This window comes from Corylus avellana, chromosome ca7 (assembly GCF_901000735.1).
Source record: "Corylus avellana chromosome ca7, CavTom2PMs-1.0".
In the NCBI taxonomy this organism is placed as follows: domain Eukaryota; kingdom Viridiplantae; phylum Streptophyta; class Magnoliopsida; order Fagales; family Betulaceae; genus Corylus; species Corylus avellana.
The window spans coordinates 27,560,728-27,573,084 of NC_081547.1; the positions used below are offsets into that span (position 1 = coordinate 27,560,728).

Consider the following 12,357-nt stretch of genomic DNA (forward strand, 5'->3'; position numbering starts at 1 on the left):
TCTTTGTTCTTTTTACTTGGTTTCTGGGTCCAAGTTACTTTTAGTGTGTGTAACTTCAAAACAAAAACAAAAGGTTGCATTTTGTTTGCCATTTTATTTGATTTGGGTGCAATGGATATTCCTGATTTGTTTGTATTTCCGATTACTTCCGTGATTTATGTCGATTCTGATTCGATTATGTGTGGTTCTCGAGCTTTCTTAAGCAAATGTCTACTTTTATGCTTCCTTTTTGCCTTCTTTTCTTGCCTGGGGGTTTTGGGAGATTTGGGTATTTGGGAATCGTAATATTTTTATAGTTTGTTATCCATCATGATGATGAGGATGGTTACTATGATTAAGATTAGGAAACATTATTAATGTGTTTTATTTTCCCATCTATTTATTAATATTATTTGCTATTAGATTAATCTGCCCAAACAATTTTCTATTCTAAGTTTTTTTTTTAAAAAAATTATTAGCCTAAATTTCCTCATCTCTCTCGCTCTCTCTCTCTCTCTCTTCAAGCCGTGAAATATTCCAACTCTCTCTCAGCTAAACTGGACATTCTCATTTTATGAAGCCACAAACAATTAATCAGATATTGGAAATTCCCATTGTTTCCTGTCAATTTGTTGCGTAAAAGATGTTGATTAAAACGTTAGGGAAGCTAAAGCTTGTATAAATTTGTAACTTACGATGGAAAAAGAAGCAGCTTTTACCTCTGTTATTTTCCACTTGTATAAATTGATGGTAAAATGCTCGTATACTTTTTACATCACAAACCTCTGTTTATGCATAAAATACCCTCAAAATATCCGTTTTCTAGATGCATGAAGTGCTAAATCTGATACCTTTGGCTTTACTTCATGTAATGGTTCAATTTGCTTAAACTTGTTTTTGACTGATGCTGCAGGCCCCTCAAATATTTGTCCAAATGTGGAACAACAACTATGAAGAGGAACTAATCAAATGCCGCAGATTTGCTGTGGGCCTTGCAAAGGAGATTGATTACAAGAACCTAAGGTTGTTGGAGATGGAGCATAAGTATAATGAGACAATGGCTACCGTTTGCAGACTTACAGAGGAAGTTAATTCCAAAGACAAAAGTTTTTTGGAGATGGAGCACAAGTACAAGGAGTCCTCCGCAACTGTTAAAAGGCTGATGAATGAAACAAATATGTTGCATTCAGGTATGTTATTCATTTAAGTTATAGAAGAAGCTCAGTGTGTCACTCCTTGATCATCGTTATCATGTCAAGCCTAATTGCATATATTCATCAGGCACTGGTAGGTGTTGTATTTAGTAGAAAGATCAAAGTTCTGAGATTGAATGTCTCTAAAAGAGGCTTCTCCTAGTTTTTTGACATCTATAAGACAATGATAAAAGTTTCGAGGACCGCAAGAGGACATTGGTGGAATTTAAGTCCTTTTTCTTTAATAATCTTTTTATTTGGACATCTGCGTTTTTAGCTCCTTAGGTGTTTAGTTTTCATGATGTCATTTTTTTTTTTTTCCCCTTTGAGCTAGGTGTTTCTTTTGTATACTTTCTCTGTACCCGAGTTGCATTTTTCACTTTTAATGATATTTCGATTACTTATTAAAAAAAAAATTAAGACAATGGTTGTGTTTTTCTTCATGAACCATTTTCTACAGTTAGATTGGTTGTGCAGGACTGAAATTACGGTTTACTTCTCATTGCCCATATGAATAGAATCTTGTAGGAAAATATTGCGGCAAGATCTTCTATTAGTTTCTAAGTGACAAACCAGGAACTGTGTTCTCTTTTGCTTTCTGATACTGCAATCCAAGTTTTTTTCTAATTTCAACAAATTTTTAGAGATAATGTGAATCTGTCCCTATGGGAGACAACTTTGATCTATTAATGCTCCTAAAGCACGCCTGATTCTAAACTATGCTTAGTGGATGCAGGCTTGTCAATAGCATTTCTCCTAGAAACAAGCCACTTCAGGATATTATTGTCAGTCTCTGAACTTAATTTCTTGGACACATACATTATGAAGTTTGAACATGTCTCTGAAAGGGTTTGTTCCCTCCTTTCATGTTAGTCTCACTTCGATTCGTTCAGCTGTTCTGTGTCATTTACACCTATCAGTGCACTTACAGCTCGCATAGCCTTGCAAAACATTTAGATTTCTCTGGCATGTGTTTGATAAAATTTCCTTTGAATTTGTGTTTAACCCATACCCTTTCATTTCCCCAGAGATGCAAATAACGCAGTCCATTAACAGGAAGCTGAAAGAAGCCTTGAAATGTCAAAAGAAAGAACTCGACCAGCAAGCCAGAGAATTGAAGGAGAGTAAAGCTCACAAAGACCTGGAGCGAAGAAGTTTTTTAAACGAGATTGAAAAGGTTAGTACAGTAGTCAATAGACACCAAAGCATCTCTTTGAAAACTTCAATATTACAAGAATATTAAAAAGAATTACGTTGAATTGGCTCAATTGTACGATTGCATTCAGTTATTAATAAGATTTTTTTAAGCAGTTATTAATAAGATAATATTAAGCATGGAAAAGTGATGCAGCATCAGTTCAAGCCTTTGGCAACTTTTGGTGTTGTCTTGTCATTATCAAATTTCAATCTAGGGTGTGAATGGGAATGCTTATTCAAATTAGCATAGTTGTCATTGTTTATAGCATTTCTTTACTTTTAAGTGCAGTTACAGCATCTTAACTATAATTTTGTATAGAAGACCATCAATGGTGGTGGCTTAGTGGTCTTAAGAAAATATCCAAAATGTTTAGGCATATACTAGGATGAAAATTTGACTCCCGAAATAGAAATCTTCAATCTTATTAGTATTAACCGCCTTAAGTCTCATTGATGTCCTAGGCTGGGCCAACCTATAGTTTAGTTGGACTTGAAGGAGTGCATGTGGTTTCCACTGTCTAGGTCCCTTTTGTGCGGCTCCCAACGTGTAGAATAGCTACAATTGGACTCCCCCGCTTGCCTTTTTTATGAGAAAAAAAAAAAAAAAACTATAATTGTGTATAGAAGGATCTCAATTGATTCTCTTTTAAGTTCTTAAAGTCCTGAGCAAGCTGCAGTAATACATTTTCTTACTGCTGACTGTGTTAGTTGTATGACTGGTTATTAGGAGCTACATTCTATGTGGTATTATAGGGAACTCAAAGAATGTGCATAAACTGTGCTATAAAGATCAACCTATCAAAAAAAAAAAAAACTGTGCTATAAAGATCAACACTCAGTAATCCTTTATACAAAAAGCAATATAGTTGAAATTTGGGTCTAAATACCCATTTCAGTCCCAGCTTCTCCTTAGATTTTCTTTCTATCAGATTGTAACTACTGCTCCACAATTCTACACTGTATCTATCAATATCGGTTACATCCAGTGAGCCTGCACTGAAAGGCAACCTCTAGATCTACTTTCCCACCGTTAATACATTGATGTCTCAACCATGCGCGGTCTCCTGAAGTGCAGGAAATAGTGTCATTCTAATCAACTAAAATAGCTCCCAAGTTATGCTTCACAGAATCTTTCTTATTTTTATTTATATTTTAAATTATTTTTCATGTCTTCACATTAATGTTTTATTATGTGAATAAGTTGGATGATGCACTCAATAATATACACTTGAATCCATAATAAAACATTCGATTGTAACTCATGCAGTTGAAAGAAGAATTGCAGGCTCAAGAGGAAAAGACAGATGCAGTAGAAAACCTCAACTCTGTTCTGATGGTTAAAGAGCGTATGATCAACCAAGAGCTACAAGAGGCTCGCAAAGAATCAATAGAAGTATGGCTTTATTCCCCCACTTTTTGCATACAATTTACCAGTTGTTTCGCTTTGCTAGTTCCACCTCAAAAACATGCTAGTAAATACAGGTGCTTAATAGTGTGATCTCATATCTGTTTTGCCATGCAGAGCTTGCAAAATATGTTGACTGGGCGATCAAAACTGGGAATGAAAAGAATGGGGGAGGTTGAATGGAAACCTTTTGGAGATATATGCTCACTGAAATTCCCCGGTGATGACTGGGAGAATATATCTGCTGAATTATGCTCAAAATGGCAAGAAAAGTTGATGAATCCACATTGGCATCCTTTCAAGAGAGTCATGGAAAATGGTGAACCCCAAGTATGTTCATATGCCTTGGATGCTTTTGTGACCTTTTAATTTTAGCTGTGACTTAAGAATACCAGAAAATTGTGAAATGCAGGAACAAATAGATGAAGACGACAAAGACCTGCAAGAGTTGAAAACTAATTGGGGTGAGGATGTATACAAGGCTGTTACCAAAGCATTGCTGGAAATTAATGAAGTCAATCCAAGTGGGAGGTATGCAGTCCCAGAAATTTGGAACTTAATGGAGGATAGGAGAGCCAGTATGAAAGAAATCATTCAGTATATAATCAAGCAATTGTGGATTCGTAAAAGAAAAGCTTGCTAATGTTGGCACCAGGTCTCACTTTGTAAGTTTTCTTCAATTCATACCGTATCGTTTTCGCAATTGTTGTTTAGTCTTCTACTGTCCATAATGAGGCATAATTTATGGTCTAGCTTAGTGCAACATCCAACAATGATAACACCTTCTGTAACACTATATTAGAGAGCCTATTGGAGATTTGTTTTTGCCTTGCTTGATTTAATTCATGTGCCAAGTGTAGGAATCACAGCAAACAAAATTTGGTACTAAAATATGGTTCAATGCCATACAAAGTACTAAATAGAGAAATTAAAGTTTTTTTTTTTTTTTTCTAATTGCTGTGTGCTTTGCCATGGACTTTGTCATGTTATTTGCTGAGTGGATCAGATTAGATATGGGTTTGTTTCTTAAAATTGTCAGTACTTCAAAAGAATGGATGAGACGAATTTCAGGGGAAAAAAGGTTTACAGGAATAGTATTAGGGCGATATTTTCAGTGCAAAGATCTGTTGCTTTTAAGATGATTTCTTTTCGGTCATTTCGTGGTTCAAAACATTGGCATGATCTCCATTTCTGAAGCTTTTATCTTTTTCATCTTCTTAATCCAACATTTACATAAATTTCACATTAAAACAATCTAAATATTCTTATGAATTTTTGTTTGACTTCCCATCAGGTACAAAGGGATGTAGCAGAAGCCTCACTTAGTGGTTAGCAATATGAAAGAAGAAAAATTGATCCTGCAGTTAGCAGAACTGAAAGAGACATTTAGTTTAGTGATTGAATCTTCAGTGTTTGACTACTTTTCAACACAAGATTGATCCTACAATGACATGTATGACATATCATCTCAACACGGATAAAGTATATACTTTTGGACAACAGTTGAGAGACACATTTTATGAATGCTAGGTGCAGCAGCACAATCTTTTCCGGTAGTGAAAAGGGAAAACGACAGTGAAAAATTTATGGCGGAATGATGGAAAAACCATAAACAAGAAGACAGGGTGGTTTTTATTTTTTGTAAAGAAAGTGGTGTACCCAAGAATAACTCCCAGAAAATAGGCTTTTTTTGGACCCAAAGTTAGCCTCAACAGTCTCATTTCTTTCAAGTCCTATGGATCAACTGGACCCGGCTAAGTACGGATGGACAGCCGCACAAACAATAGTAAGAAGTGTGTACAATATCTGAATCACTGGCTCTTGGATTCCTAATACTTATTTATTCTTGGGGGCTAAGGGACGTTTGTATAATAGAGTGAGGGTTACGAAATCAAATTAGTTATTTCATGGATCCCCCTCTTTAGTGGACCACGAAAACACTCAAAAAGAAAGGGCTCGTTAACAAGGTACGCATCATTTTAACCGAACAATTTTCTTCTACAAATTCGTTAAGTTTGTGGTATTCTTCAACTAATATACTTACGAATTAAAGTGACCGGCCGAAACTTGGTAGGATGTTTTGTGCTTAACATTTCTTCTTCTCTATAGGTTCCTTCAATTTAGGATTTGGTGTGTGACCAATTAATTCTTCATAACATGTTTTATTTTTGAATAAAGTAACTTGTATTATTGTTACTTATGTTGGTCGTAGATAGATTCAATGATTAATTTAAAAAAGAAAAATATTAGGAGACGAAACGGGAGAATAAAAAAGAATTTTGCGTAGTTTGAACTCGCGTTCAAGAAAGAGGGTACTTTTGTCAATCTGCATCTGACACAGCTGGGCCTGAGTTGGCCTCCAAGCGGCCCAGATTGTCCAGTTACCGCCCTTGAAACCCTAGAACTCATGCGTGCTTAGATATAAAACGTCTTGCCTCTTAGTGGTAACCCTATTACGTCCTGTGTGTATTGCACGGGATCTGGATCTTTGTTCTCTGGTTTTCTCATAGAAGAGGGTCTGGCGATGATTACAAAGAGAGAGGCTAGAGTGGGGTTTTCCTACAAAGTGAAAAAAACCCAGTTCGATTTTGAGGAGAAAGACTAAAGGGTGCCGCCGACCCCAAAAGGGAAGGCTTCGGCGTCTCAAAATTTGTCTCTTTTTCTCTTTCTCTATCTGGGTTTACCCCCACAGTGACTGATCTTCCAATTCTTGTACACTTGATATGAGCCCCAAACCCTTAACATAGTTTTTTATTTTCTTGTTTTTGTGCATCTGTTGTGTTTGTTGTGAGAAAGCACTTGTTTGCTTTGTTTTCTCACTGAAACAACGGTGCGTACAGAGAAAGCCTTTTTGCTACTTCGCTTGTTTCCCTAAACAGGTTTTGGAAACAAAACCTGCTTTTGGGAGCCTGCGGGTGCGATTGGGCAGCGGCCAGACAACCGTAGGGATGGTTTCCACAGGTGACGGGTTTTGCTATCTCGTTTCATCTACTAAATCCCATCTCACATTTCCTACATTTTTCTATCTTTTGCAATTATTCTTTGTGCTGGTTCAAAATTGTTAGATTTGTTCTCAGTAGTAGTCATTTAGCAAATTGTGAATTTGAACCAATGCATTAACAAACAACTCGAACCAAAAACAAAAGAACATCCCAGAACTCATAAACTGACATATTTGGTCTTGATAAGAACATAAGCCGAGGGCTGTAAACGACTATACCAAAAATGATTTGGACCATAGAAGTTAGCTCGAGCAACAGTGTTGGGAAACATATTTATATTTTGGAACATCGAGTGCTCGATGGTTTGCCTAAACGACCTCCTCGACCATGATTGCATCATGTTGCGGCAAGATCCATCAACATGCTTGTGGTTGCGGGTTATGAATGCTGGTGTTAATTATGTCCTCGACTCAAGCATCCGCAGGAGATGCAATAGAGTTGTTAGAACCATCGGGTTGGCCCATATTGTTGCAGAGAGGTCCCAACCTAGCCCCTCGATCGTGTGCTTGTCCCGCTGCTCTTGTTGGACCTCACTAGAAATCTTGGAGTGCAGCCAAAGAATCTCACCCACTGATCTTTTGTGGATTTAAGCTACAGGGATTTGTAGTGTTTAGGACCATAGGTTTGGTGGAGATGTGCAGTGGTGGTGGGCATGGTGGGTGGTGGGCGATTGGTTTGAGAGAGTTGGCAAAGGATAAGAGTGTTGTCCTGATGTGTTTTGGTTCTTGATGGCTTTGGGCTTTGATTTATTCTAGTTAACTGGTTCCCTTTAGTTTGTAGTTTTTTCGACTTATTGGCATGCATCTTGAACTTTTGAAATTGCCATGAATACATAACTTTGCTAGCAACAAAAACATTAACAATCGATCTAAGACATAAAAGAACAATAAGATGAGAATAGGTGTAATTATTAGAGATCATGTGGGAGAGGTGGCTCCAATCCATCAATAACTGACCCGGTTGTTGCAGAGGCTATGGCAACTGCAATTTTTACTAAAGATTTGGGGTTGCAAAATGTTGATGCTCTTTATGTTGTGCAGGCAATGAGATAAGAGTGAATGAATTGGTGCTTATATGGTTAACTTATTGAAGATATTTGAACAGTTAACAGGTTTGACAAGTGAATCATGTTAGAAGGGTTGCAAATGGAGTCGCTCACATGCTAGCTAAGAAAGCACTTACTCACTTTGACGAACAAGTCAATATGGAGGAAGTTTCTCTTTGTATTCATGATATTGTATTTGTTGAACATTGTGTTCAAGTTCATCTCTATAAATTGAAGATTTGATAGCCCCTTTTTAAAATTTTTTTAAAAAAAACACACACATTTATGTCATATTAAGACACACACTTTAAAAACAAAACTAAATTAAAACAAAAAGTAGCATCTAAAATGCATTAACAAATGGATCCTTTAATTATCATATTTATTTATATTTGCAAATTTTAAAAGAAATTTGGAAAATTGAAAGTCTACTACAATCTTTCCAAATTTCAAAATTAAAACCTTTGTCCCATTATATGATCAAATCAAACATAGTTTTTTTTTTCCATAGTTTTTTTGTAATTCAATCTATTAAACTAAGATTCATGTTAAAAATTACATGCTTTCAATGGCCTCTTCTTCATACTTAAAAGCTAATTCGACCAAAGGCAAATGCACAAGATTTGAAATTGGCTATAAATAACAAATTCACTCCCTTTCTTCCTCTCATTCGAAGATGGTTATAGTCCTAGCTGTTGGAGTTGCAATTTGAAAGTAAGAAGTAAAAACATATGTGTTGTAATTTTATTTACAACACCTAAACCAAATTCAACTAAGAAATATCGAACTAAATCTCGGAATGAGTACTTGAACCCTTCTCTTGCATAGGTAGGGCTACTGCCCATTTTGGTTATGCTTGGTTATCCCATTATGATCAAATCAAACATAGTTTTTTTCCAAATTAAGTTGAAGTATTTATTTTTTGTAATTCAATCTGTTAAACTAGACGCACGTTAAAAATCACATGCTTTTACCGGCCTCTTCTTCCTTACTTAAAAGCTAATTCGACAAAAGGCAAACGCATAAGATTTGCAAAGGGGCTATAAAAAAACAAATTCACTCCTCCCTTTCTTCCTCTCATTCGAAGATAGATATAGCCCTCTCAAAACTTAGCTGTTGAAGTTGCAATTTGAAAGTAAGGAGTAAAAACTAACATATGTGTTGTAATTTTATTTACAACACCTAAACCAAATTCAACTAAGGAGTATTGAACTAAATCTCGGAATGAGTACTTGAACCCTTCTCTTGCATAGGTAAGGCTACTACTCATTTTGGTTATGCTTATGTAATGACAAAAAGTAAGAGTTTCAAATTAACTAACCATTGATAATTACTTTTTTGGTTCTCAATTGAGATGGAGATTCATGTCCATTGTAGGAATCTAGCTTGCGCTAAGTAGAAAGAGCTCCCCTTAAGTATCATCTTTGTTCACATTCTTCCCTTATAATATAATTAGACAAAATAAAGCACAAAATACTCGCTACTCGTTAATCTTTAAACAAATACGACACATTTTCAATTGAGATGGATGATTCTTTAAAATCATAGAATGGTCATTAACATCAAAGTATATTGTCATCTTGTTATGTCACCATTAATTTAATAAAAATCAAGTCAAATTAGAAATATTCACACAATCTGAAACACTTGAGAAGACCAAAGTAAATTAAAATACTTCTTGTATATAGTATTTCAAAGTAAGAAAAGCCGCGGGCTTACATAAATTTGCAGCCACTTCAGCCCTTAAAACATTCACTTTTTGCTTTCCCTTTTTCCCCTTATACCAAAGTCAAAAAGTTTCACTCCCCCACAAACACACTTTTCCCGCATTTTCTTACTCAATCAACTTTCCAAGAAAATAAAAATAAAAATAAATTAAAACCCAAATGACCAAAGTGATATATTTAGCGGGAAACTTGGGAATTTTACACCCTGAAATTCTTTCCGGTGAATGTTTGCCCAAATTGCCAATTGGAGGGGGCAATGTTCCATGAAGTGGAGCTACGGCGGTCACTGCCTGTAACTCTGAAGGAAAGTGACTGACCAACCAAAACCGCGTTTGATTGCCAGTTCTGACCCCAGTTTCGGCTCAGGGTCATCCACTCAGTTTTTGACCCTTTCACGCTCACCTTCACTATGTCCCCTGCACCCGCGACGTTGGTGACCAGAACCAAGTTGAAGTAACGGAAGCCGTTGATTGTGAACCTGATCCCACCCTGCTTTCGGCACGGCACTCTGAAAAAAAATATTAAAAGAATTAAATCAAACCCTTTCCTCGTACTACGCGGTTTTGGGTGGTGTACACTGTACACACAGGTGAACCTGTTTTTCTCTTGGGTGTCGTGTATTAACACGGAAAAGGGTGGGTCGAACCCGAACCCTTTTCAAATTGATGGACGAGAATACGAGATCCTATGGCAGAGAGGCTCGGGCCCACTTCTTTGGGTCTGGTTTGACGTTAGTCACGATAGACGATAAGATGGGGGGACGTGATGACACAGAGGATATGATTATCCGATGTAAGCATTAGATGAACGGTTGTGATTTTACGGTCTAAAACTATGTACTACAGGTAAATCACAGGGAAATCAATTTTCTGACACCGGTACTGTTCCGAGGTCTGTACGAAGTAGAAGAAAAACAGACAACAGACAATCACGATTCACATGGATAGCTTAAGAAAAATTGACTAAACGATTGTCGTCTAGGTGAATTACGTCAGGTCGTTTTTACAATACCACCGTACCTTGACCTCTCGTCAAACAGAGCCTGCAGGAGTTGAAAAATAAAAGCAAAAACGCAGAGTTCAAAGAGAGAGGCTCACCGGCGGTAAGAGACGGGGACAATTCCAGCACGGTACTCTGCGATCTTGAGGAACATGGGCATGGCGAGGTCGAAGTGGGGTCGAGGAGGGTTGCACCACCCGCCATTGTCGCTGGGAAGCGCGTAATTGGGAGGGCAAAAGTTGGTGGCGGTGATGAGGATGGAGGGGCTACCGGAGTGGCACCACTGTGGGTCGTTAGCGCACTTGATCTCGAAGCAAGCCCCGCAGCTGAGCCCGTTGTTGAACAGGGCAGTGCTCAGTGCAGCTGTGTTCACGCCGTAGCCTTGGCTGTAAAGGTTTCCGTACCCACAAGCGCCTCCTGTGGAGAAAGAAGAAGAAAATGATCAGTTACATAAGAAATAATTAGACCTTTTGGAAATGGGGTTTTGAATTTTAAAGAAGAATGCGAGAGTCTTGTTGGAAAATGCGGCTAGAAATAGTTGATTGCAAAAGATTCAAAGAAATTAAAACAGAGTCACAAAACAGAGCTAGAGAGGTTTTTCAATATTCTTAGACTTGATGAAGGGGAAGAGTGAGAGTTGGGGCACAATACCCATAGTTCCGGAGGCGTCATTGCCTCCATAGAAAGTAGCATGGGCGCTCTGCCAATCTCCACCACTGTAAACGCCTGGGATTCTGGCGTCAACCAGAGTGAGAAGTAGCACCAGAGAAACAATGCAGGCCACACTCGAAGCAGCCATAGCTTTCAATGCTCTTAGAGACTCTGAGAAAGATATGGCTCAACAATGCTGGCTTAGGACTTAGGAGTTAGGAGGATCTGGCTTGTGAGAACACAAGGCAGAGAGGACCGCTATTTATCGAGGCAGAGTGGCCAATTGTCAAAAAAGGTAGAATATGGGACAGAAATTATCACCCTTAATTAAGGGTGTTTGGTCTCTACCCCTAATCAAAACCAACTTTTTTTTTTTTTTTTTTTTTTTTTTTTTTTTTTTTTGTCACTCTAGGTTTGGCCAAAACTCATTCAACCCCTTGTAAGCCCTTTTTGATTTTCAATTGACGGGAGTGGCATTTATATATTTTGCATTTTTGTTAATAATAGTTGGGTTTTTTGGGGCAAAAGAAGGGATATGTAGTAGAAATGATGGTGTGGGACAAAAAGAACCTGGTCCTCAAGGTCGATACTTGATATGAAACCACTTTGCTTGATTTGCAAGTTGTGCCATCAACCACGCCGCTTAAGAAGATTGTTTTTTTGTTTCCTTTTTTTTTTTTCACTCCCTTTTTCGGTTTCTTCTTTTCTTTTCCCATCTTTGAAATCTTGACTAGGTGACCCAAATTTCTTTCCTTGTTTGATAGAAACACATAATATGATATAAATGCGAAATAATAATAATAAAAGGAAATAGAATAATGATAGAGATTCACATATCAAAGCCTTAATAAGCTATATATTTTCTTTTTATTTATGATCTGATTACACCGCTCTATTTATAAAGCTTTATATGTGATTTAAAATATTTCAAAAAAAAAAAAAAAACATATCCCTTAAATCAGGTTAACAAATATTATCTAAATCCATTGATTTAAGGAATACAAAATCAATATTTATTCTAAAAGATTTATATCCTTAACAGTTTTGTTGTCTTGTTTTTGACTAACTATAGAGATTCGGATTATTAGCCCGTAGCTTCTTTAAATTTGTTTTCTTTGTATTTAATTTGTCTATATTACATAGGGATGTGGATGACAAT

The 12,357-nt window shown here is 36.9% G+C and overlaps 2 protein-coding genes and 1 non-coding gene across 3 annotated transcripts; 2 read left to right on the forward strand and 1 right to left on the reverse strand.

The window, feature by feature from the left end:
* On the forward strand, positions 1–6,809 carry LOC132186104 (factor of DNA methylation 1-like). Its single transcript, XM_059599911.1, has 7 exons — positions 1–73; positions 893–1,169; positions 2,201–2,349; positions 3,637–3,762; positions 3,892–4,104; positions 4,187–4,439; positions 5,069–6,809. The coding sequence occupies exons 2-6, from the start codon at positions 914–916 to the stop codon at positions 4,415–4,417; spliced, it is 975 nt and encodes a 324-aa protein (XP_059455894.1). The 5' UTR covers positions 1–73; positions 893–913; the 3' UTR covers positions 4,418–4,439; positions 5,069–6,809.
* Positions 6,641–6,785, forward strand: LOC132188911 (small nucleolar RNA snoR143). Its single transcript, XR_009440970.1, has one exon. It is a non-coding gene; the product is annotated as a small nucleolar RNA snoR143 (small nucleolar RNA).
* Positions 6,810–9,483: 2,674 nt separating the features above from the next.
* On the reverse strand, positions 9,484–11,444 carry LOC132188272 (expansin-A4). Its single transcript, XM_059602693.1, has 3 exons — positions 11,199–11,444; positions 10,646–10,964; positions 9,484–10,056 (listed from the first exon to the last, which is right to left on the reverse strand). Exons 1-3 carry the CDS (start codon positions 11,344–11,346, stop codon positions 9,747–9,749), a joined length of 777 nt encoding a protein of 258 aa, XP_059458676.1. The 5' UTR covers positions 11,347–11,444; the 3' UTR covers positions 9,484–9,746.
* Between the last annotated feature and the right edge of the window lie 913 nt (positions 11,445–12,357).